Source organism: Canis lupus, chromosome 1 (assembly GCF_003254725.2).
Source record: "Canis lupus dingo isolate Sandy chromosome 1, ASM325472v2, whole genome shotgun sequence".
Lineage (NCBI taxonomy): Eukaryota > Metazoa > Chordata > Mammalia > Carnivora > Canidae > Canis > Canis lupus.
In genome coordinates, this window is record NC_064243.1 from 42,874,685 (window position 1) to 42,901,900 (window position 27,216).

A 27,216-nucleotide genomic window follows, 5' to 3' on the forward strand; every position below is an offset into this window, starting at 1 on the left:
AGATAATTTCCCTTACTTACATTGGGCACAATCCTTTTGCCATGTGATGTGACACTCATATCAGGGATTAGGGTGTGGATATCTTGGAGGAGAGGAGATTATGCCTTCCAGATGGGCTTGTTGATTTTTTTTTTTAAATTATAAATCCTTGTTTCTTACAAATTTATCTCTGGGCATTCTTTGAAATCTTGATTTAAAATGTGTTCCTTTAGAAAATTTCCTTCTCTAAGCATGTAAGTTATTGCTAATACAGCTAAATAATTTAAATTTCTAATGTGATGTTTTCTGGTACTATGAATTCAGGCCCTAACACATGTAAGCACAAGTTTTTCATTAGGAATTTTCAGAGAAGCCTTATTTTCTCCTATTTCCCTGAGTCAAGGCAAGGTAAGCAAATCTCTTACAGTACAATTTCTTTTTCTTCGTTGATTTGCGTTGCATTGACCAGCAGGGGCTGACAGCATGCTCAGGCTGGACCTCAACTCTCAGGCTGCCACCCTGCAGCTCAAGCTCAGTTTCTCACTGTTCATCTGGGTCAGCTCCTCCCTCTCCGATCATCACTTGCCATAGCTTCATTCTGACATTCAGGAAGACATATTTACATAGGAAATCGTCCATCTACAAAAAAATACCCATCTACCCTAGTCCCAGAAGATTATTTTTATTTATTTATTACTGTAATTTCTAAAACCCTAAACCCCAGCAGTGAGATTTTCAGACACATAACCTGACCTCTACTTTTGTCTCTCTCTGTTTTGCTGTCCCCCTCCCAAAGGGAATGAATTTAAGGAGAAAAAAAAGAAAACTGATTTTCATGCCATGTAAACAAGAAGAATAAAAGGGGCAAAAATATGTTAAAATGATATGTTTACATTTTAATTTATCCTCCAAGTGACTTTTTCAAATAGATTTGAATTTTCATTTTTTTTTGTTGATAGTTCTTATGTGTCTTGAGAATCTCAGTTTAACGGAATTGTTTGGATTAATTTAATATGGGGAAGACAAAACCCATGACAGTTTTAAAAGATAAAGCTAAAAAAGGAGGCTTAAAGTCAAATATGTATCTTCTCTTAAGTGTTACAATGTTCTTTTGTGTCATTTGACTCTATATCAAGCTATTTGTCAAGTTTTTAAAATATTGAAAAGCCCATTAAAAAAGGGTTTTGAACTTCGGCTTTTAAATGACATTTTTTATTAACTGGCCTTGGAATGTCTTGGAATGTCCAGAATACTTTCATCTTCAGATCCCTTGGAATTACTTCTTTGCTTTATTTAATAAATATTTATTAAGAGCTTGTTACTAAGAGCCTGTTGTGTTGTGTTATTTATTAATAACATTAATAACTGTTATTAAGAACATTCTATTAGCCTCAGGAGAAGTAGCCATGAGCAAGATTAATATCCCATGAAACTCAACTGCTGGTAGAAGAAACAAAAAGGAAAGTAAAGCAAAAGAAGGTATAGTATAATAACAGGGAGTGATAAGTGCTCTAAAGGAAATGATAATGCAGGCTCTAGGGACAGTGATTGGAGTGGAGACGTTTGAAGCAAGGTGGCTAATGAATGCCTGGTGAGGAAGTGACCTGAGCAGATACCTGAAAAGAGGAAGGAGGTTCTGTGATTATCTTACTCAAGGGGGAACCTCCAATGTATTTTATGACTATTGGAGAATCCACGTCTAAAGGCCCAACTTGTGAAATAATGAACAGTAGAAAAGCAGACCTAACATTTTTGTAAAGATAAAAATCAACTTCCTGTTTTGGCATTATAAGTCATGGGACTCAAAAATCCTGTAGACATAAACACTCATTTATATGGATCTCTGCCAAGGAAAAGTACAAATCCTTACCAAGCACATTACATGCACAGATAAGAACTCATGCTACTAACAAGCTGTTAACAGTGAAGAAAAATATGCCTAAGTCATATATTGTTAGAGACCAAATTTTCTGCAGGATTTCTGACCATCTGCAAAAGTGAAAACTTCTGAGGAGAAAATCTAGGTGATTAAGCATGAAACAATGAAAGGAAGTCTCAGCCTATATCCCAGCCCCAAAATGGAGCGAGCTCCGCTTCTTGCACAGAAGGCAGTTTCGACAAACCCAGACTCATCTGTTCCACTCACAGGGTTTGTTGTTTTAGCGCAAATGTGCTCTATATAACTCTTTCTTAAAATGTACCCATTTTTAAAATTAGTATTTATTGAGTCAGACTGTATAAACACAAAATGTGTACTTAAAAAATACATCTAAAATTGAAGAATCCCACTCTATTTTGGTAAGAATTTAGAAGTATCTCAATATACTTTCATCCAGATTATGTTTTTCCAATATAAGATGGTCTTTTAATTTTCTATTTTTATAAATTTTTCAACAAATATTGAAAAGTAAAATGGGGTCTGAATGTAGTTTAGTGCAGTTAATGCCGTCTGGCACTACTACTTCTACTTTCGAAGGTTTCTCAATGCTCAGAGGATCTGATCTAAACTAATAAAGCTAAAACTAGGAAAGACTCTTGAAATTTTAACTTACCTACATCTCCTGAAAAGTTTCATGTAATTCTTTCCTATAGTCACAACCACAATAACCCCTGTGTGAATTGTAATGATTGTTCTACTCTGGTCATATTGACCTTCCTACCTTTTTATTCTCTCCCCTTGGTAAAATTATTTTCATACTTTCCCACAGAGTACAGAAGTCATCGCTTTTCTCAGACATCTCCATAAAAAACATTACTGTGATCATTGTACTTGTTGCTATAACACTGAACATTCTGTTGTAATTGAATGTTAATATTTATGTTTCCCTTGCTTGCTTTTAAACAGGCTCTTTCACTGTGGATATCATCTTTTTCATACTTAAATACCAATAAAAGAGTAATAAAAATTAAATATAAGTTGTATTTTAGATAAATATTTATGAAATGAAGAAATAGCTTTTCAAAATTAATATTCCAGATAGAAAAAGAGACATGTTAAGAATTTTAACAAATACCTGAGACTTATAAAAATGGGCATTAGACAAAATTAATTAAATGTACTTGAATACTCTATGGATTTCCAAAGACTTCCCCACCCACCCCACCCTTCTCAACTTACTGTAAAAATCTAATTGTCAAACGTTGGGAGTGCTCTCTTTCTCTATCCTATATAAATTTAACCCAGACTGCTGTAGCTGAGATTTTGGAATCTTCCTATGTATGTCAGTAGGAGTTGGAGAAGGAACAAGAAAAGGAGCCTCTTACCCCAAAAGCAGTTTGGAGGTGGCCCAGAGGAAGAAACTTAGTAATTTAGCTGAGGAAATGACGAGAAGGAAATTGTTTTGTGTCCCTGGAACCATGTGGAATTCCAAGATAAGAAAAACAGTTGCTAATTTGAGTATAAAAGCAGGAAACATGATACACTTGTTTCCTTTTATGCAAACACAAGTATATGAGGGGTTGTGTGAAAATTATTTTTCTCTTGCCGAACCACAAAGACATAGAATCAAAGTGCTTCTTTTGGACATACTGGCTTTTCTTTCTTTCTTTTTTTCTTCTGTCTATTCTATTTCTTGTGGATATTATGGCTAATAACACAACAAGTTTAGGGAGTCCATGGCCAGAAAACTTTTGGGGTAAGATATTTTCTTTAACTGTTCTTAATTTAAAGTTAGGATGCAGAAATTGTACTGCAAAATTTACTAAAACATTGAAAATCTCTGAGACATTTTGTTTACCATAAACTGATTAAGTTTGCATAGATTTATTAAAATAAGTGTATTCGTGTAAAATGTCTTGAAAGTGGGTTATGAAGACTTTCAAGAAGAATCTGGGCAACAAGCATAGATTTTGGCTGGTGTACAAAATATAAATAGAAAATAATGAGAATAAACATGAGAAAAAAAAAGATAGAAGTAATTGTTTAGAATATGACAATGTGGATTTTGTTGGAAAAATAAGTTGTGTTTTAAAGTTATAAATTGATATCTTATTTTATGAAATCAAGAGTTGTTACAGAGGCTATTTTAACTTAAATTGTTAATGTTATACTCCTTAATTTCCAAAGTGAATCAAAATAACAAAATCTATACTTCAAGAGTGTAATGACAGTTAAAATAAGGAATCTTATGAAGTTAGAGGACGAAAAAAATTTAGTAGAAAAGATTCACTGGAAATAACATCACATAAAACGTTAAAAGGAAACCTACCATGGGAAAAAAGAAACAGTATAAAAGTATTTTTAGGCGGAGTTCAGACACAACTACTAGTTAGTTAGTCATCAATAGCAGGGTAGAGCTAAAGTTGAAATAACCAGTTCTTCTAGGCTAAAGAAGGCAAGGGCTAGCGAAGAAGGGCCAGGATGTAAAACTGGCAAGTATTTTTGGATTCAGGGAAATTTTAAAAATAAAAGAGGCTATTTCAGTTAAATTCAGGAAAAAAAAATTTTAACGGAGACAATAGAGTTTCTGAAGAGATCAATAGCCCTATTTATTGATCCAGAATGAGTTTCTAATCTTCTCAGAGCACGATTTCATACTTTCGTGATTTGTGGAGATGCTTTGTAAACTATCAGTGAAAATAAGTAGCAGTGATGACCATCCCTAACAACCTCACCTAACTGTTCACCATCCTACAAACGTGCATGAAGGGAATTCATTCATTCATTCTTCTTTTTTTTTTTTTTTTTTAACCATAAACCCTTTATGTTTGCTTCAGGCCTGGAAAGGAGAGATATTAGTGAACATCCTAATCTAATTATTAAAAAATAATAAGAAGAAAGTAAATTATGTTTGCATATTGTAAAGGATGGCTTTGATAATAAGTAATTCCAGGTGGACACCAACACACAATAAGCCTTAGAATTATGGAAGTCTTAATTATATATATTTGTTACAATATTGCTTGCTGTCCCATTTATAGAGAAAGTGAATGCACTAAACACACTGAACATAGCTAGAGTGTGTTTGCACTAAATTCATCATTACAAAAATTGCTATACAAATTATTCAAAAGTAGAGTAGCTCTTTCCATAAAAATTAATATGTAAAAGCCAGTTCTATTTTTTTTCAGGCCATTTGAAGTTAAATTTCAGGCTTACTTATGTAAAAGAAATCAGCCACTGACTAAAACATAGTTAGTAATCATAAAATAAATGTGAATTAATAAGAGAATGCTTAATTGAAGCCTATTTACCAATCCTAAAAATACTGATTTTTGTTTTAAGTGCAGAAATTTGTGCTTGAGAAGGAACTTACTGTTCCAAACATAGTTGCTAGTGTTTCTTGTCTTAGTATGTGAATACAATGGAAAATAGATGGAAATAATGAAAACCAGGAAGGGGAGTGTTCATTGATAAGCATTAACAAAACCAATACAAATATGTTGAGCAGATACATTAGGAATGATTTGGGGAAAGTATATGAAAGATCACATTATTTCTTCTAGGATAAAAAATATTAAGTATAAAATGTAAAAATCTAAATGTAAATATACTAAATGTAGAAATTTCCTAAGATATAAATGTTGATCTTTTAAGTTTTTATTTCTTTTTTGTAACTAAATTGACATCTATTTTGATCATTGACTCCACGAATATATTATTTTGAAAATCTTATAAAGTACAGTATAATGTGTTGTCTATTGCCTCCAAAGACAATTGTCTGCTTGACATTTCGAATTTAGAGAATAAAGATAGAATAGTTGAGAAAAGCAAAACTTATGCATTGAATCATATGAATTTCTCAAACTTAACACACTTACGATGTATAAAAAGTTGTTTTCCAGATATCATTTTTTGGTTTACTGTAATGAATGTTGAAAAATAAGATAATGATACCAGGTTATTACCAATTATAATAGCTTGCATTTCATTACTATACTGCAAGCATTATAGTAATCAGTGCAAGAGGGAGCAAAAAAATTGGCTTGAGCCTGACAACACAGCTGAAGACCACCTTGTGTTTCTCACTTTTTCTTTCTGTAATGCATTTCCCTTCTCTATGAACATTCCCCACCAAAGCAGCAGGAACTAGAACCTGTAAAAGTTTGCTGGATCCTGCCTTCATAAAACAGTAGACACAGATCCTTAAACTTGGTTATCTTTTTGGTACTTAGCATCATAAAGAAGACATAGTTTGGGTTGTGTTTCCTGCCTTACCATGCATTTTTTCTTTTGGCTGGTACCATGGAAAATTGGGGGAGTTACTGGTTCAGGAGCTTGTATTTATTCACCTCATTTAATCCTTACATAAACTATAATGTCTGGCTTCAAGAAGATCACACTCTTGGGGGAGATTATGTCTCCATACATATGCAAATATATGCCTATATTCTTATGGAGTAACGCTAGACAATACATGGGGAAAAGGCAATGATTGTTGAGTTTTTTTTTTAAATGGCCAAAATGGTCCCCAAATTTTTCTTTCTTAGAAAAAAAAATGAGGCTTTACCTGTTCCTATAAGTCATATAAGGTTCAAAGAAAGATAATCCTCAGAAGGACATTTTAGTCATTCATTCTCCCTTTGTTAACTTATTAATGCATTGACTCATCTATCAATTCAATTTATTAGTTTACTCAGAAACACTGCCTGACCATCCACTAAGTATAAGTCAATGGGTTAAGTGTGAGTGATACAAATACAGCATAGTTGGACAATTTCAGGGAGTTCAGGAGAAATATTATCAGCCAACATGCAGAAGCAAAAACACACAAGCCACATTTGTGGAGATGAATGGTTTGAGGCAGATTTGTGCAAAGTTTTGAATGTCAGTGTAAAAGTTTGACCTGATTTAAGTAATAATTTTCGATTTTATGACTTCAGCTCTCCCTATTTTCCTCTTCCTTAAGACTTTTCTCTGAGATTGGAAAGGGCACAGGGTGGGAAAGGGCACTGAGATTGGAAAGGGACTTTTCTCTGAGATTAGAAAGGGCACAAAGTATATGGGAGTTATATACTTATAGAGGGTATTGGAAGTAGAGTATTTGATTCTTGATCAAGTTCTGATCTCTGCTGACATCTACTGATGCGTATTTCTCATCTGTTTTTAAAACATTGCCCTTTCCCTCCTCTTCTACTGAGGGCTCTTACATAAAATCTGGCTCATGGTCTATGCAACATTTGTTAATGGATAGTTTCTCCTTTCTTTATGTCCCCTCTGGTCTACTGCCTTTCATTCAGGTACTTTTCCATCTGTCTCAGTGGTACAGAACAATATTGAATGCTCTTCCATAATCCTAGAGTTGTGAAAGGCTTTTGAGGTGAAGCTGTTTATCAGATGCCCTAGGCCCAGATATAGCAATATCTTCCATCCTCACTTCTACTTTGCCCCTTAGACACCCAGGGTTCTCAGAGGGGCCAGTCATCTTCCCCATTTGGCCTAAGAAATTGAGAATAGATACCACCTTCTCTGAGATTCCCTTAATCAATCTATAATTCATCCCAGGGAGAGATGGAGTGATGATTCCTTCTCCAAAACCCTTACTAGTCACTAGGTCTTCTTATCTCTCCAAAACCTCTCCTTTTTGCACTGCTTTTGATAACTGACTTATTATGCCCTGAATGTTTGTGTCATTACCCTCATCACCTTCAAATTCATATGTTGAAGCTGTGATGCCCAGGACAATGGATGGTAGTAGAAGATGGGATCTTTGGGAGGTAATTAGGTTTAGATTAGGTCATAAGGACGGGGGGCTAAATGATACATTTAGTGGCCTGAGAAGAAAAGCAAGTGAGATTGCTCTCTCTCCCAATCTTTGGGAGCATACATTGAGGAAAGGTCAAGTGATGACACAGCAGGAAGAAGAGGGTCGCCTGTGAGCTAGGAAGCTCTCACCAGCCCCTGGTCATGCTGGCATCTTGGTCTTGGACTTTCTAGCCCCCAGAATGATGAGAAACAAGTGTTTGTTGTTTAAGGTATGCAGGCCATGGTGTGCTGTATGGCAGTTCATGTTGACAAGTACATGACTCATAGACTCTGGTTTATTTTTCCCAATACTGTTCATTAAGGTAAAAAGTATACTTTTGAGTCCTTTAGACTCTCAGCATTTTGAAACTCCAATAAACAAACAAAGCATAACACTCATATTTCTCAAAATATCTAGCGATTAGAGTAAAACAACTGGTTTTCAAGATTTTTATCTATTTGTTTTCATCTATTCTATATATTTAGTCCAGTTAGAAATTCTAAGCATCAACTTTTTATTTTCCTATGCATGCTAGCTAACAGTACTAATCCTTTCCAAGGTAATCAAAGAGATGAAAGGTTGTGAATTGATTTATTGAGTAGTCAAGTGTCAAGGGAGAGAAAACCTTGTTAGTAGCTGAAAATTCTATTCCTCAGACTGTAAAAGTATGGCTTTTAGGGGTCTAACCCCTACAGATGGGAGTAGGGAGTTTCCAGAGAAACTGGGGACAGAGTAAACTTATAGACTAGACATACAAATCCCAATGATGTCCTCTATATTATCTGCTAAATAGCAAACAAATACTATTGTGTTTCTTTCTTTTTTTCTTTTTTCTTTTTTTTTTTTTTACTATTGTATTCCAAATGCATATCTTTAATTTGTAGTTTTAAAACTTTGGGCCTATATGCATTATTGCATATTACCAACCTACCAATTATTTCTCTTAACTCATTACCTAGAAAGCTTGAAAAACAAGTGTTTATAAATGCTTGTCTTTAAACCTGCTGCATCTGAATTATGCAGAAATATTTGAAAATACATCTCTCACTGGGCTCTGTGATTAGAGATAAGATTCAATAAGTATAAGCCTAGAGGTCTATAACCTTTAATAGGACCCTGACCTTAGAACTCCTGTATCTACATTCAAGAGAGAAATTTGCCTATAATAACCTTTTCTTGTGATAGCCTGGTCACATTTGGTATCAGTGTTATTTATGCAGGTCTCATAAAACAAGCTAGGAAGGGTTTCCTATTTTTCTATTACCTGGAAAAATATGTGCAAGATTGGCATTGTTTTTCATTTAAATGCTTTAGAAAATTTACCAGTGTAATTATCTATAGCATTTTTAATAGGAAACTTTTAAATGACAGAACCACTGTCTTTAACAATAGTGGATCATTCAGATTTTCTATTGATTCTTCTAATAATTATGGAAATTTGTGTTTTCTAAAGTTTTTCCCACTTAAATTTCTAAATATGTTGCCTTACAGTTGTTCAGGATATTCTTTCATATGTTTTTCTAATATTTTATTATGAAAATGTTCAAATTTAGAGAAACATGTAAGGGATTTTTATAGTTTATACCCATATATCTACCAGTTAGATTCCATCATTGACATTTTTACAATACTTATTTTATTCACCAATCTATTAGCTTACATTTCAAAGCAGATTGAGGACATCAGTGTACCTCCTCTTAATTAAATTACTTCAGCATGTATATCATTAATCAGAATTCAATATTTTTTGTTTTTTTTTCTTTTAACATCAAATTTACCTACAATGAAATGTGTAAAATAAATAATAATGGAGTGCACAGACCATAACTCAACATATGTTGAATTTTGCCAACATGTACACACCTGAAAAACTCAAACCCCAATCACAGTAAATATTATCACCAACCCCAGAAGTTCTCTAATTTCACATGCCAGTCAATTTCTATCTACACCATCCCCAGAGGAAACCTTTATTATTTTTTTTCTAGAACAGATTAGCTTTGCTTGTTCTAGAACTTCATATAAATGAAATCATACAGTATTTACTCTTTTGGCTATTAAGAATAAAACTGTGGCAAATATTCTTCTGAAAGTCTCTTGTTGATATGTTTTTTCATTATTCCTTTGTATATTCTAGTCACAAATCACTTGTCAGATATATATTTGTAATGTTTCTACCTGCCTGTGGTTTGCTTATTTATTTTTTTACCTGTCTTTTGCTGAGCAGGTTTAAAAATTTTCAAGTCTAATCTATTCACCTTGATATCACCTATGTACTGTGTGTGTTTATTTTAAATGAATTGAAAGAAAATAGTCTTTTATGTTTACACTGTTACTATTTCTGATGCTTTTTTATTTCTTCCTCAAGATCTAAGTCTTTTATCTGGTATTATTCCCCATCAATCTAAAGATTTCCTTGAGCAAAGCTTTTAATGTAGATCTTCTGGTGATGAATTTTTCTCCTACACCTGAAAGATTCTTTATTTCACTATTATTCTTAAAAGATAATTTTCAGGATATGCAATTCTGGGTCAATTGGTTTTTAAATTACTTTGAAATATGATTCTATCTTCCTGGAGATTAGTATTCAAATAATGAGTTTTTCTGAGTGTAATATGTCATTATTACATTGTTATTTTTATTTGGCTAATTTCAGTTTATCATTGATCTTTAGCTGTTTGATTATGATGTGCCTATACATGGTTCTTTATGTATTTCCTGCTTGGTATTTCTGAGACTCTTGAATCTGTAAATTAATTTCTTTCACTAATTTTGAAAAATTTCAGCCTTATTTCTTCAAATAATTTTTATCTCCATTCTCTCTTTCCTTTGCTTTTGGTACTATGTGTATGTGTAATTACACATATATTAAATATTTTTATACTGTTTCATAATTCCCCAAGGCTCTGTTCCCGTCCACCAATTATTATTTTTTCTGTTTTTCAAATTGGATAATTACATTAATTTATCTTTAAGTTTACTCTTTTCACTGTCATCTTTTTAAAAAAGATTTTATTTATTTTGAGAGAGAGAGAGAGCATGTGAGCACAAGCAGTGGGAGGGGCAGAGAGAGACAGAGAGTCTCAAGGAGACTTCCCACTGAGCACAAAGCCCAGTGTGGTATTCAATCTCATGACCCTGATCATGACCCAAGCCAAAATCAATAGTCGGACACCTGACCGACTGAGCCACCCAGGTACCCCTGTTTTCACTGTCATCTTAAATTCAATGTTAGATTCATTGAGTGAATTTTTTTAGATATTCTCTTTAGTTCCATTTGGTTCTTTCTTAGAGTTTGTATTTTCTGTTGATATTTCCCACTTTTCATTCATTATGAACACTTCATATCATTGAACATAAATATACAAGTTTAAAATTTTATCTCTCTCTCTCTCTATCTCTCATGAATAAATAAATAAAATCTTAAAAAAAAAAGCATTCAAATTTTATCTGCTAAGTTCAACATCTGGTCATCTTAGGCTATGTCTTTGTTGACTAACTTTTCTCCTGAGAATGGGTCATACTTTCCTGTTTCCACATATGTCAAGTACTTTTATGCATCACGGACATTTTAAAGGGTCCTTTGGATTCTGCTATATTACCTTGAAGAGTTGTTTTTTTTTTTTTTTCCAGTTTGTTCTCACAGGCAAATAACTTTGTAGAACTCAAACCACAAAAACCTGTAAAGCCTGTCTCTTGGAAGGCAATTCAGGTCTCAGTTTAGTTGAGTTGACTTATTTATTTTCTCTAGCTGTGCTATTTGAAACATGCAATGTGGTTCTGGAGTCGGCCATAGATACAGGAAGTGTTTATCAATAATATTTTGAGATCCTCCTCTTGGCATTCTTTTTTCTACAATTTCTCTCTCACATTTAAGTGGCTCTGATTACCACAATTTCTGTCCTCTGTTTCTCTAGACTGGAAATACTGTAGGTTCTCAATTGGTATTTTACCTGCCCACATAATTCAGTCTGAAACTGTCCTCAGGCTAGAAGTTTTGAAAACTAGAAAATTCACCTACTGCTTGCTTTTCTTGTCATTTATTCAGTGCCTTTAGGTAGGATTTTTTGAGGCGGAGAGCAGTGTTGTTTCCAGTGCTTAGTCCTAGTACCTGGAAGGGTCAGTGCATAAAAGCTAACTTGGAATCCTATCTTCATGTTTTCACTGCCTATAGAATCTGTTCTAATGCCATCTTTTTAATTTTTGATACTCTCTCTCCCTCCTTCTTCCCTTCCCACTTCCCATCTTGGTCATTCCCATCAATAGTTAATCAACTTTTTATTAGATTTTCTTTTTCATGGAAACCACATTTGGTTTTGGTAATTCTACCTCTTTGTTTCTTTCTTTTTTTTCTTTTTGTTTATGTCATTACATTCCACTTTTAAAAAACTTATTTACTCTATTCCATTTTACTTGTGTTTGATTTAGTTTTTATTTTTGTTTTTGTTTTTGTTTTTTGTTTTTTTTTTGCTAGTTTCTTGATATGGAAGCTTATATCATTGGTTTTTCAGCTTTTTTCTTTTTAAATGTATGCCTCTAAAGCTACACATTTTCCTCTAAACACAGTTTTAGGTGCATTTTAAGTGTTTTGATATTTCATATTTCTAATATAATTTAGTTAAAATATCTTCTAACTTTAATTAAGTATTTTTGATTATTTTTATAGGTTCCTATTCTTGAAATTTTTCAACTTGTTAAATATTTTAACATATTAATTCATTGTTTTAATATTTGTGCCTGATAACTGTAATATGTTGATAACTTATAGTTATTTTTCTATGATATATTTGTTCTCTTGGTTTTTGTTCATCTGATCTTGTCACTTGGAATAATTGTAATGTATTATTTATGCTCAATATTGTTTTGGGCATTGTAGAAACAATTTAAGACTCTGAGTAAGGTTATCTTTTTCTAGAAAGGATTAATTTTTCTTCTGGAGTTAGTTGGGGTCATTTCATCTTAATCGAATCTGATCTGATGTGTACCTACATTTCTATCTTTGTGAGGTCTTCTCTTTCTCCTGTTTGCTCTTACTGTTAGGGAATAGGCCTTCAAGGGCCCTACTAAGTGTCTAGGATATTCCCAGAGTCCATTTTCCTTGGTAGTTCTTAACTGCAATTTTTGTTTCCAAGACTACTTAAATTGCACAGAATTCTACTCAGATTTTTTGCCTCTCTTTAAAGATTATTGTCACGTGAGATTTTTCTTCTCCTGTACTTTGTTATTTTGAGGTAGCAGTCTTGGCAGGTCTTTGATGGCTTCAAACAGATTTTTAAAAAATATTTTTAATATTTATCTTTTAATTATTCTCAGTGTTTTCTTTTTTTTTTTTCTCAGTGTTTTTCTATGGGCTAATTCATCACATACAAAAAAAAAATAAAGTATGCTACCCTCTTCCTTTCAAACTTACTTTATACTCTAGCAATATTGTTAACTAAATATATTCAGAATATGGCTTATGCTCTATGCCCTTAGTCAAAACTATGTACAAATCTCCCAGGCTCTTGTTTATTTGAGCCATAGCCATGCACAGAAGACAATTCAAATCTCATTTCTTTCATCAAGCTTTTTATTTATTTTCTTTCTTTTTTTTTTTAAGATTTTGTTTGTTTATTTGAGAGAGAGAGAGCAAGAGCATGAACATGGTGAGGGGCAGAGGGAGAGGGAGAAGCAGGCTCCCTGCTGAGCAGGGAGCCCAATGCAGGGCTCAATTCTGGCACCCCAGGATCAAGACCCAAGCCAAAGGCTGACACTCAACTAACTGAGCCACCCAGATGCCCCTCATCAAGCTTTTTCCAACCATTCTAGATACAAGTTGTCTTTCATTTCTAATGACACTTATATAGCCTAAACACTTATGCATCTTATTTACTGTTAAAAATAGTATAAATTAATGAGTCTAGTTTCCGTTACTCTGGAAGGAAAAGGAAAACCACGGGTGTTGGTTAGGCATTAGAAGTGGGACAAGATGAAATTTTCAATAGGGTGATCAGGGTAGGCCTAAATAAGAAAGTGATATATGAGTGAAAACCTGAAGTTAGCCATGGGATAGCTAGGGAAAGAATTTCAGGAATAGGCTACAACTCATGCAAATCCCTAAGTCAGGAGCATATCCAGTGTGTTTAAGAAATGGTGGGATGGAGCTAAGACAGAGGAAGAGTAAAAATGAGCATAGATAATTGGGAACAGGTCAAGTTGGAACTTTAAGAACATTTTTAGGAGTTTGCTTTTGCTCTGGGAGAAGTAGAGAGGTTAGATCTGACTTACATTTTCAGAGGTTCAGTCTGGCTACTGTATTGAGATTAGAGTGTTGTTGGGGAGTGGCAAAAGCAGGAAGACCAGGTAGAGGGTCTGAATACTTCAGCTCATAGGTAGGGGTCACTTGGACTAGGGAGGCAGCAGAGTAGATAGGAAAAGTTGAATTCTGCACATGTTGTAGAAAAAAAAACAAATGGTATTTTCTGGCAGATAAGCTACACATAGAAAATATTTACTCTTTGTTTACTTTATTATAACTAGTCGAGTTTTCTGTGCCCTAGATGTTATTCTCTCCAAAAATATCTTTGTCAAATTCTTATTGCATGAACCATCCTCCTATGTACTTCAGGGTACTAAGAACAGAATAGCTTGCTTTGGCATTAGCTGAGCTTCTGATTCGTATAATTGCAAAGGATTCTATGAATTGATTCATGTTCCATTATGTTGACACTGATAAAATCGCTTTTCAGATATTGGAACAGTTTAACAAAAGGCCACTAGATGGTGACCTCTACTAAATTTTAATACTATGAAGCATTGATTAGATGTACGGAAAACCAGATTCAATATTAGAATCTTCAAACTGAAAGACACATAGTGGCCATAAATATTAGGTGGAGGAGTCAAATGATTTGGGTAGGTTATACAACTATTAGTAGAAATAGTTATTATTCATTGAGGATTTATGTATCAACCCCTTGTTAGTTGTACAGACATACATTATAAATCATGATAAGGATACCTAATTTATACGCCTTACCTTATTGTTGTTAGAATTTGTTCCTTTTGCCTTCAAAGGGAGATCTGCATTTTTAAGCATAATCATTTGGTCTCAAAAGTTGCATCATATTTTATTATATAAATAAAATTACAGCACATTTTTCCTCCCCTAAGATTGTTGATAAATAAAAACGCAAACTGTCCTTTAAAAAGAACTATCTGTGCCAATGTATTTTTTTGGGGACAATTTTAAAATAGTGCATCTAAAAAAAAGTCTTCCAAAATTTCTTATAAAAAATCTGTCACAATGAAATTATATATATGAAAATTTAAAGATGTATGGCCAATAGATTCTGTTTCATTATATATTTTCTGGTTTCTAGTTTGATTCAGAAAAATCATTAACTACAGTTAAATAAAATCACTATGGAAGACGATTCTGGAACAAGCTATACTATAATTATGGCTCGAATAGATAAAGGGTATTAAAGAGGACACCTACCTTGATGAGGACCGAGAAATGTACAGAACTGTTAAATCTTTATATTATACATCTGAAACGAATATACCATTATATGTTAATTAAATCTGAATAAAAAATTTTAAAAAATATAAATACATTTCTTTCTAACTGCTTTTCTTCATTTGTACACTTGTTTTTGCATTCTTGATTTAAGGGAGCTTAACAAGATAGATAATAAGCTTTTTTACCAAAGAAAATTAAGTAAATCCATATCAAAAGCAGTATGCTTTTTAAATGTCATTTTTATAACTTCTGTAAGCTCCATCTTATCTTCCTTTATATTCATTCAAAATGTAACTAGTTTGTTACTAATGTATATATATTATTCTCATGATTCTCATGTATATTTAAAATGTATTATTTAATCTTTTTCAGATATCTCTATAACCATATGTAGTCTTCTGTTTATAATAGAAATATGGTATTTTGAGTCATTATTACCTATTCTGCCTAAATTTCAGGCACATATGATAGCTCCATGTCAAATATTATATTTAATATTATAATATCAAAAATATTATAGAAATATTATAAAGCCATAAATAATAGTCATTTAAGATAGATTTGTCAAACTGCTGTCCTAGAAATATTGTTCTAATTTTAGTGCCACCAAAATAATCTTTTTACCCACAAAACTGAAATTTTTCATATAAGAAGATTTTTTATTATTGAACATATTTTTTACCAACTGATCTACTCGAGTTTGGATGTTACCCTTGTTTTCTTTCTCCTTTCTTTCTTTCTTTCTTTCTTTCTTTCTTTCTTTCTTTCTTTCTTTCTTCTTTCTTTCTTTCTTTCTTTTTTCTTCTTTTTCTTTATTTCTTCTTTCTTTCTTTCTTTTTTTCAAAAATATTTTTATTTATTTATTCATGAGAGACACAGAGAGAGAGGCAGAGATATAGGCAGAGGGAGAAGCAGGTTCCATGCAGAGAGCCCAACATGAGACTCAATCCCAGAACCTTGGGATCACAACCTAAGCCAAGGGCAGATGTTCAACCACTGAGCCACCCAGATGTCCCTGTTACCCTTTTTTTTCTTATATCAGAATGATATATTTTGGAAATCAAACAATCATCTGGCACATAAATCCATTTCTTACTCCATATATTTTGGTTGACTTTGCTAATTTTCTTAATCAATTTCATAGACAAAATATTATTTTCCCTTAACTCTATATTTTAAGTTTCTGATTTTTTTCTTGAAATTGAACCTCATGCTATTTTTCAATACAAATAAACCATTGGAAACATTTTATTTGTCAGGATAGACAGCAATAGAGAGTTTAAAGGGTACAAACATGACCATGCCTAAGAACCCCTGAATATATCACCCATTGCCTGATTATATTCTGAGCTGTTTAGAATCCTCAATCAGATGATAGTGCCTGCATGGGCTTATTCAGAAAGGCAGGGGCATATACTTTTGCAAATTTGAGTATTTGTCTTCTCAGTCTACGTCATACATGAGTAAAAGCAATAGTCCCCTGACAGTGCTAGCTGTCATTATTCAATTATTAAAATAAACCAAGGATTAGTTCTACTACATAAACCTCAGACACTGTTTCAATATCAATAAAATGAGGATTCTAAGCCAAGGCATTTTTAAGAGTTGGTTTTAGCTGAAATCCCTTATCTATAATTCTATATCTGAAGTTGTTAATATTTAAAATTCTCCAGTAGAGGCTGTTGATCCAGGAGACTACATGTATAGATGCATAATACTGCTTTAGCACAATTTCCCCAAGTATTTCTGTTTGTAACAGGCTACCAAATTGGGGGTGGCTCAGTCAGCTATGCAGCTGACTTCTGGCTCAGGTCATGATCTCAGGGTCCTGGGATCAAGCCCCATGTTGGGCTTCCTGCTCAGTGAGGAGTTGGCTTATCCTTCTGTCCCTGTCCCCTGCTCATGCTCTCTCTCTCTCATAAATAAATAAATAAATAAATAAATAAATAAATAAATCTATCTTTTTTAAAAATCTGGTATTAAATTGATAATTTTTTGTGAATTTTACATTATTCACTTTCATTTTAGATTAACTTTTCTTACAACACACCTAAAAAATAATCTGTTTCCCTTATAAGGTTACTTGAGAATCAAGTGATATGATATATAAAAAAAAACAGTGCCTGCAACCTATAAACTAAATTAATTTAATTAGAAAGATGCTATAGTGTTTTACAAAATAATGAAATAAAAATAAAGTTGCATTTTTTTAATGTCATATTTCCCAAAATGTCAAAAGCTTCCTAAAGCTTTAGTGATAACTTTCTGGGGTGGAGTAACAGAACTTCAAATTTAGAAGGAGCTTGTAGTTCACCTACTAGGTCTCTACCTGATGCACTGTTTTCCTATTCAAAAGTACAACATCTAGATGAACAGGAGTACATCTTTCATTCATTATTCTAAACAAGAAGACAGCATTTCTGAGTGATTTTGTTCAGATTCTTTGATTAAAGTGTTTCTCATAATTAACTCATGGATTCTCTGGAGTATAAATTATAAATAGGGATCCCTGGGTGGCGCAGCGGTTTGGCGCCTGCCTTTGGCCCGGGGCGCGATCCTGGAGACCCGGGATCGAATCCCACATCAGGCTCCCGGTGCATGGAGCCTGCTTCTCCCTCTGCCTGTGTCTCTGCCTCTCTCTCTCTCTCTGTGACTATCATAAATAAATAAAAATTAAAAAAAAATAAATTATAAATAAACTTGTCTAGGGATGACTGATCTCTCTAATAACATATAATAATAAATTATTCAATTTATATGCAATACATCTCACCAAAACAAAGATTGCCAAAAATACTCTGAAATAAGGAAAAATTAGCATTTTTTTAAAACCAAAGTACCAAATTCAGTAAACTGCCTGGACTTATTTGAAAAGACTAAAGACTTAGTTCTATGCAGTTTTTGAATTGTTTATAGTTTTTATTTATTTTCTAGAGCAATTAAAACATTTTTTAGGGAAGTAGAGAATTTATATAGCCATTACAAGTGACCAAAACTTAAAGGAAATTTAATGTTAATGATTATGATACAAATAAAAATTTGAGCAAATCTATTGTCTCATAAACTTACATAAAAGAGTAAAGTGAGCATGACACTTAACCTTTCCTAAAACATTATGACTTAATCTGATTATTAAGTTACTGCCAGTGGGATACCTGGGTGGCTCAGTGGTTGAGCATCTGCCTTTGGCTCAGGGTGTGATCTTGGGATCCGGGATCCAGTCCCACATTCGGCTCCCTGCAAACAGCCTGCTTCTTCTTCTGTCTGTGTCTCTGCCTCTCTCTGTGTTGCTCATGAGTAAATAAATATATCTTAAAAAAAAAAATTATTGCTAGAATATAACATTATAATTGAGATCTTAGGAACAAAAGCTCCACTCCCCCCATGTCTTATTTCTACTATATTATAAGGTATCATACTTTGGAATAATTTTTAGATTTTTTTTTACTTTGTGTCTCTCATGATCAAGTTTTTTCTTTCCTATTTTTACTATTGCTTCCCAGACTAAGTCATTACTATTGTTGCATATCTGAATCATGGCAGGCATGTCCAGACTCGTTATGTTATCTTCCCTGCTCTGGGCCTTGGTCTATTTCATTCATCACTACTAGCTCTATATGCTGTCCTTCCTATTAGGTCACTTTGTTCAAGCCTCTTTTGTGCTCTCTCTTGTTCATGATAGAGACTGAACCTTTCTCAAGGGGCACCTGTAACTTTCCATCATCTGACCTCAATCTACTCAGGGCAAAGTAGCCAATGGCCTCTTCATTGCCAGGCTTAAAGGACATTTTTCTTACCTTAATTGAAGTCTTATAGAATGTAAACTCCACCAGGGCTAAGGCCTTTTTCTTCATTGTTGCCTACAAACTTAGCATTACTAGGTTTCTAGTGGGTGCTTTATACATTAAACAAATGAATAGATGAAGTGTTTCTGGGGCAAATTAATCCTTCTTTGTTTCCTTGTTTTTTTTCTGCCACCTGTTAAACTGAGTTTCCTGGAAGCCTATTTTCAACTCCCTTGTACAAACAGTCTTACTTTTAGTCAAAGCGCTTTCCATGGATGGCTGCAAATCTCTTGTAGCATGGAGATTCCAAATGCTGCTTCTTTTTAAGTTCCATATTTATGTAATCTCGATTCCAAAGAGTACCTCAGGGGCACTCAGTTCTGCATCTTCCTAATATCAGCTTCCCCTAGTTCCAGTCTTGCCTTTCTCCCCAGTTTGGATGAATAATAGGAGTATCCACCCTTGCCTGCTCATGCCAGAATCCCAGGACTCATTCTAGTTTCCTTCTTTCCTCCATATAGCAAGGTGTGGCATTTTGATTGGTGGATTTTTATTTTTGGAGGATGGAGGTGGGGAGGAATTATATCCTTTTGTTTTTAAATTTATTTTTCTCTTGAAAGATCTTAAATTTTCCCTCCCTTCTTCCCTCTTCTCTTCCTCATTGTCTGGTGTCCAAAAAGCACCTCTCCTCTTTCTTTCTTTTCTGTTTTTTTTTTCTTTTCTGTTTTTAACAGCTTGTTTGAGATATAATTTGCATCTCATAATTCCTCCACTTGAAGGGTACAATTAAATGGTTTTGTTATAGACACGGAGTTATGTGACCATCACATCATCTAATTTGAGAATACTCTGCCCTTCAAAAAGAAACCTGTGACCATTAGCAACCCCTCCCATTCCTTTCCATCCTGCCCATCAGCCCTAGGCAATAACTAATCTGCTTGCTAACTCCATAGTTTTCCCCATCCTGGACATTTCCTGTAAATGGAATCCTATAAGATGAGATCTTTTGACTACACAATTTACCCTCTTCTTCCTCAGGGAAAAATTACTTCCCAAGCCTGCCTCCTCACATTCCTGCCTGCATGTTTTAAGACCCTTTACAATAGTCGGTGCCCTCAGAGAACAGGATACCTTTTCATTATTTTCACACTTTTTCTGGAATTGTCCTTCATCTCCAAGACTTGAGGTAGAAGTTTGGGAATGTATTGGTATCTGTTTTACTTTCTAGGTACCTTGAAATTTACATGTTCTCTGTCTTCTGAGGTCTGGGTTTTGCATAGTTTTATTTGTGCAACTTGTTCTCTATTGGTTTTTGGAAGAAATGTTGAGAAATCCTGATTTACGGCTTGCCAGTGCTGTGGCAACCCAGAATTAGTGTAACTTCCTTTTTAGTTTCCAAACATTTGGGGCACTAATAGTTAATTTTGAATGTTACTATATAATCGATAGGTCTGATTTTAGTTTCTGACTATATTTATTATTTATTTGCTTTTTTCAGATAAAGCCTAACTCTCTGAAATCTCTGTCTCAAGAGGTTACATTTTAAGGCTATGAGTCAATATTATTTTTATGAGACACATTTTGGAAGAACAATACTTGGTTTAGCAGAGCTGTTCTAAATTGCGTTGTAATTTAGAAGTCATCTTCCTATTATAAAGAATTTACTGTTTAGATTTAATATAAACCACTGTTTTAGAGGATTTTAATAGAAGTATTTGTGAAGGTATTTGTGAAAGTAGAACAAAACATACAGTCTTGACAAAGGAGATAAATGTAACAACATAAGGTGGAAGAACACTAAATATATCCTAAAATTAAAGAACAATAATTATTCTTATGTATCTGTTAACATTGGTTTATTTTGCTATTTCTGCATTATAGATTTTCTATGTATTATCATAGATTACAACAATAAACTGAAAAAAAACCTTAGTAATCATAAAATCTAACTCTTTCATTTAAAAAATAATGAGTCCAAACAGATTTCTAAAGATCACACAAAATGTTAGGGATAAAGCTGAGTTGAGAATGCTGCACTGGTCGGCTTTTTCTATTTAACAATCCACCCCAAAACATAGCAGCTTAAAAATACCATTTATTTAGCTTATAATTCTGTGGATCAGGAGTCTAGGCTGGGATCAGCTTAATAGATTTTTTTTTCTTTTTTCTTTTTTTTTTTTTTTTTTTTTGCTGCCTTCCCTCTTGTGTCACAATCAGTTAGGTTGATGAACATCTGAATTATCTAGGATGACGCCATTCATGTGTTTGGAGGTAGCAGGCTCTTGGTCAGAGCAATAGGGGTAACTAGTCCAAACTCGTCAACCAGTAGGATGCATTTGTTCAGAGGCTAGTGGTTACAAGGCTTTTGGGAGCAGCAGAGGTAGAAGCTCAGAGATCTCTTAAAGTTTAGGCCTCATTTGGCACAGCTTCATTTCCATCCCATCTTTTTGGTCAAAGCCAGGTGTGAAGCCATCCCAGTTTTGAGGGTTGGGAAATAGACTGTATGTCTCAATGGGAGGAACCTCAAAGCCCTTCTCTTGTTTTCAAAATCTCCAAACCCCACTTAGCTAATTTCCAGTCCATGGCCCTCTCAGTACAGAATCCCTAGATGAGCAATTAGATAAGATAGCCTATGTTTTTACTTAGCCTTAACTAATCTTTGTTTATGAAACTTACGAGTCTATCCAAAAAGTGGTACTTGAAATGAATCTTGAAGAATAGGTTTTTCTGACAGAGATTTAAAAATTTGTCCAGATATAAAGAAAAATAGGTTTAAAAAAAATCACAGAGCTTCAGAGAAGAAGACAAGCTTTGGGATAGTGCGAAGGTCAACATGACTCATGGGTTAGATTACGGAGTGGAAGGCGGGCAAATGTGGTGGGTGATAAGGCTGGAGAGTCTTCTAATATCCAGCGTGTCTTTACATCCAGGGCAGGGGCTCTGCTATGCAGCTTTATTCAAAAATATGTTTTCAGTTCACAAGAGGCAATAAGGTAGAATTTCCATTTTGGGAAAACAACTCCCCTGCCCCCTGAACAGGAAATCCGAACAAATACAAGTTCTGTGAATTGATACTGATGCATAGCAGAGATTCTATGGATTCAGAGGATAAAAATTTCATTATCACAATGAGGGGCATGATAGCAGCATGAACTGGAACCGGTGGTCCAGGAGCTCAGGAAATAGAAGATAAATCAGTCAGCCCACCAAATGGTTCTAGCTCAGCATTTCCTATCTCAAAATGAGCACAGGAAGTGAGACATCATGAAGCCTGCAGGTGGGAGACATCACTGGAGTTGATGAAAGCAGACAGAGGAAAAAGCACAGTCAATTTGACTGCAAAATCCTTTATCAATTTCTGGCACATTATTACTGCTGTAGCTCAAAAGGAAATAATCTTTGGACTATATTTGCAATCTTGTAAAAATTTATGAACTAAAGAATGGCCTTTAAAAAGAAAGTTTATTTTTATTCTTTTTCTTTAAAGTGAGAAAATAGTATAAGCAATAGGAAATGCTACAGCTAAAAATGCCGTTTTATATTCTTTGGCTTTAATAAATGGAAGCATAACAGCTGATATTCACATGCAACTAGCACTTTTATTTCCCTGACACAGAATCTGTCTCAATTGATCATGTATTCCATAGTTACTATTTGGACTCTGTCCTGTGTTTTTTAACTGAACACCTATTTACAAATTCGGTTACCTATTTGATTTTTGTTTGCTTGTTTCAGAGGATGTTATAACGTCCTTCACAGTGTCCATTGCAATCGTGCTTGTAATTGGAGGATTTATCTGGGCTCTGTCTGTTTGCTTGTCTCGGAGAAGAGCCAGTGCCCCCATCTCACAGTGGAGCTCGAGCCGGCGATCGAGGTCTTCTTATAACCACGGCCTCAACAGAACTGGATTTTACCGCCACAGTGGCTGTGAGCGGCGGAGCAACCTCAGCCTGGCCAGCCTCACCTTCCAGCGACAAGCTTCCCTGGAACAAGCAAATTCCTTTCCAAGAAAATCCAGCTTCAGGGCTTCCACTTTCCATCCCTTCCTGCAAAGTCCACCACTTCCCGTGGACACTGACAGTCAGCTGGTGACTCTGCCCTCTTCCAGTACACTTCCCGCCATCACCTCACACAACCTGGGCCGGCCAGATTTCCACTGGTCCAGCAACAGCCTGCGAGTGGGCTTTTCCACACCGCCCCCACCTGCCTATGAATCAATTATAAAGGCATTCCCAGATTCCTGAGTAGGGTGCTTTTGGTTTTAATTTGTTTCTTCCTTTTACTGAAACAAAATTACAAATAGGCCTACTGGAATTTTGAGGGCATGGCCCAAACAGCTAATGAGTTTCCAAGCTGAGTTAGGCTCAAGTAGTTGGACATGACAGTGTAAAACACATTTCTTTGAATACATTTTTTCCTTCCTTGTGTCTCACAAGATAGTAATATTTTCCAATTAGTTATCTATTTATGTATTTTGTACTCAACGTGAAGGTTATTAAAGACAGTGATTCTTATCTAAGACTCAGCTGTGATACAATATATATATTAGACTAAAATTAAAACTTTAGATATTCGTGGTTTACAATACTCATTCACTGTCCAATGTGACTAGAAAGGGGAAAAAAAATCACTATGTCACTTTTTAAAAACAAAACAAAACAAAAACTATCTTAAGGAAACTTAATTTTACTTTCTTCAGAGTGATGTGAATTGTTTTATAATCCTGAATTTTTAATGGATTATATAAGCACAAAAATGACAGAACAGAGATTTCAAAGTTCCTTGAAGGCATTCATTTATGAGAGGAGTCAGAACCAAGGCAAGGAAGGGAACTTCTGTGGGTGTTATAGAACACTTCAGTTTTGCCACTTATTTTTCCCCCAGACTTTGTGTCTTTTCTGAGAATAGTTATCTACACCACTGAGGCAAAATCCGTAAGTTTCCTGAAATGACTGAACTCTTCTTCACTGTTGTAGTTATGTTGTTAGAAAAACAGCAATAGCAAATCCAATTCATTGACCTAACAATACACTTTAACACTGAGCTTACATTTTCCTAAGGGATACATTTTATTTCTTAGATCTAAATCTAGCAACCAGGAAAGCACTTTATCTAGGGACCTTCTCTTGGAACTCACAAACAACTAGGGGTCAGTAGTGAGAGAGTTTGTCATGAAATAAATGTTATAACCATGAATAATTCTCCTTCCTGGATCAGCTCATCAGGCATCATCCTTTGTTTGCTTTCCTACGAATTTCAATCTCAGATTCTATGAAGAGTCTTTGTATAATGATGAAACCATGTCATATGGTCCTGGTGCAGACAATCACTTAAGGAGTCTGCTTCCACAAAGAGCCACCCCTGTAAAGAAAGGTACATTCCCAAATATGGGTACCAGAGGGCTTCAGTGGCCAAATGCCCATGGCTGCCCTTTTTCATTTAAGGACACGAGTTCACTGGAGTATTATTCAAAAGGCCTGTGGTTCATATCTGATATAGTGACTATTTAGCTTATGTTGCTGTTTATTTGTTTCTCTGAACATTGTAATTTTAGTGAAGAAAAAAATGTACTCTCATTTTAGCTTCTGCAATGCAGCGCTCACAGCAAATAGTATCTGAAGATGGTTCAAGAATGTAATAATATCTACATATAGTAAGAGATTCTGTATAGCATTTTCTTTAATATTTTTATTAGCATTTATCTTTCACTGTTCTTCAAGGACAATTATTCTTAATGATGTCTATAGATCAATGCTCTCTAATGTAATATACCAGAAAGAAAGAAGAGGGAGGGAGGGAGGAAGGAAGTGAGGAAGAAGGAAAGAGAAGAAGAAAGAAAGAAAGAAAAAAAAATCTCACAGGATAACCAATTTGTTATCAGTTGGTTTTCAACAAATTTAGCAATTGTCATATAACCATGTAAGATTACAGAAGAGCATTAACTTAGTAACAAGGTTATCTTTTGCTTATATGTCATCCTTAATATTTAATATGAGAAGTAAGGAAAGTGTATAGTTTTTAATCTAGAATTTATATTGGGAATAAAAATTGCTTGGTATCTCTCAAATTAGGAAAATAGAAGCAGAAGTTCTCTGGTGAATTTAACCATCTGGCGGAATTGTTATCACCTCTCTCTCCAAGTTTTGGAACAATCAAAATGAATATCTTATAAATACTGTGCAATGTATGAAATGTGAAATTAAAGCAAAAACGAAGGACTTTTTAAGTCGATCTGTTTAATTTGAAATGTTCAGTTGATTATGAAATAAAATTAAACTCATGTCAATTTTGATTCAGTGTATTAAGTAACCATATACATTAACATTTTAACCCAATCTAGACCATTCTTTATCTGCTCTTGAGACACAAACATTATTTTATATAAAAATATGTAACTAAAAACAATGACATTATAAATAAATGGAACAAGATATTTCAATTAATAATGCATATAGAAAATGAGTACTTTTTTGTTCAAAACATTAATTTAGATTCTTACTTCACTGAACATGTAATTCCAGAATTATTTATTTAACTTTTTTTAGAGAATAAGCTTTTTCCTGAGATACGGTTGACATGTAACATTATACTTGTTTTAGGTATAACAGTATAATGATTCAATATAAGTATATTTTCCAAAATGATCACCACAAGTATAGTTAACATCCATTACCACACATAGTTACAAATTCTTTTTTCTTGTGATGAAAACTTTTAAGATCTACTCTCTTGTAATTTTCAAATATACAATTCAGTATTATCAGCTCTAGTCACCATACTGTACATTACATCCTCAGAACATATTTATTTATTTATAAAATATTTCATTTATTTATTCATGAAAGACACAGAGAGAGAAAGGCAGAGACGTAGGCAGAGGGAGAAGCAGGCTCCAGACAGAGAGCCTGATGTGGGACTTGATCCTGAGACAGCAGATCACGCCCTGAGCCAGGGTCAGGTGCTAAACCACTAAGCCACCCAGGCGTCCCACATATTTATTTTATAACTGGAAGTTTGTATCTTTTGACCACCACCCATTTCACCATACCCCCACCTCTGGCAACAACCAATGTGCTCTCTGTACCTATTAGTTTAAATAAACATTTTAAATAAAGACAATTTTAAAATGAGGAATTCAAAATGTTTAGCCAATCTATGAAACAGAAAAGGATCACTTTTTAAGAGCCAAAGTGATGGAATAAATTATAGAGAAAATATTAATAGCTTTAATTATTTGAAAAATTCTGAAATTGGGGATCGCTGGGTGGCTCAGTGATTTAGTGCCTGCCTTCAGCCCAGGGCGTGATCCTGGAGACCCAGGATCAAGTCCCACATCGGGCTCCCTGCATGGAGCCTGCTTCTCCCTCTGCCTGTGCCTGTGCCTCTCTCTCTCTCTCTCTCTCTCTCTCTCTGCATCTCATGAATAAATAAATAAAACCTTTTAAAAAATTCTGTTAAAGAAAAAGAAAAAGAAAAATTCTGAAATTCTGTTCATCAAAAGACAAACTTATTCAAAGTTTAAAAGCAAGGAGAAGGAAAGGAAGAGAAAGAAGAAGGAGAAGAGGTAGAAGACGAGATCCACCATAAATATAACAAACAAGTGACCAATATCTTCAAGTTATAGTTAGCTCATACAAATGGATATGGAAAGCATTCAATTCTAAATTGATAAAGGAGTAAAGGACCAAAAGCAATTACTCATCAAGAAAGTTTAGTTGATTAACCAGTATATGGTGAACTGGGCAGTATTACTACTAAGAAATTGCATTTGTATATTTAAACAATATTCTAGTCTTTTTGTCTATCATCTTAGCCGATCATTTTTAAAAGAATGGATCTCCTCACTGTTGACAAATATTCTAAGAGTGGTTGTCTCACACATTTCTGGTGGCAAGGTAAATTGGGAATACCTTTTTCAAAGACAGTCTGGTAAAATGTATCTAAAGGCTTGCACTGGACAGATCATGAAGTCTCACAGTGTCTGCTGGGTACATAATTTCCTTTGAGAAAGATGGCAGTGGGCTTGTAGGGACACCAATCTTGCTATACTGGCCACGGATGACTGAATGAGAACATCTCATAGCAGATGGTGAGTAACTAAGCAAATTAGATCTTTCCTGCTTTGGGCTGAGAAGGTTGGGATAAAGGAAGAGTGTGGGAGAATTGCTAGCAGCAACACCTCAGGAGGGAAGGAGAAACTAGAATAGCAAAGATCTAAAGCAAAATCAGAGCAGCAGCCTTTTTATAGACTCCTATTACTACT

The 27,216-nt window shown here is 34.3% G+C and overlaps 1 protein-coding gene and 1 long non-coding RNA gene across 2 annotated transcripts; one reads left to right on the forward strand and one right to left on the reverse strand.

The window, feature by feature from the left end:
- Positions 1–3,412: 3,412 nt before the first annotated feature.
- Positions 3,413–25,239, forward strand: MYCT1 (MYC target 1). Its single transcript, XM_025422569.3, has 2 exons — positions 3,413–3,614; positions 22,689–25,239. Exons 1-2 carry the CDS (start codon positions 3,431–3,433, stop codon positions 23,195–23,197), a joined length of 693 nt encoding a protein of 230 aa, XP_025278354.2. The 5' UTR covers positions 3,413–3,430; the 3' UTR covers positions 23,198–25,239.
- Positions 14,480–18,596, reverse strand: LOC125755676 (uncharacterized). Its single transcript, XR_007412732.1, has 3 exons — positions 18,324–18,596; positions 15,145–15,196; positions 14,480–14,726 (listed from the first exon to the last, which is right to left on the reverse strand). It is a non-coding gene; the product is annotated as an uncharacterized LOC125755676 (long non-coding RNA).
- Positions 25,240–27,216: the final 1,977 nt, after the last annotated feature.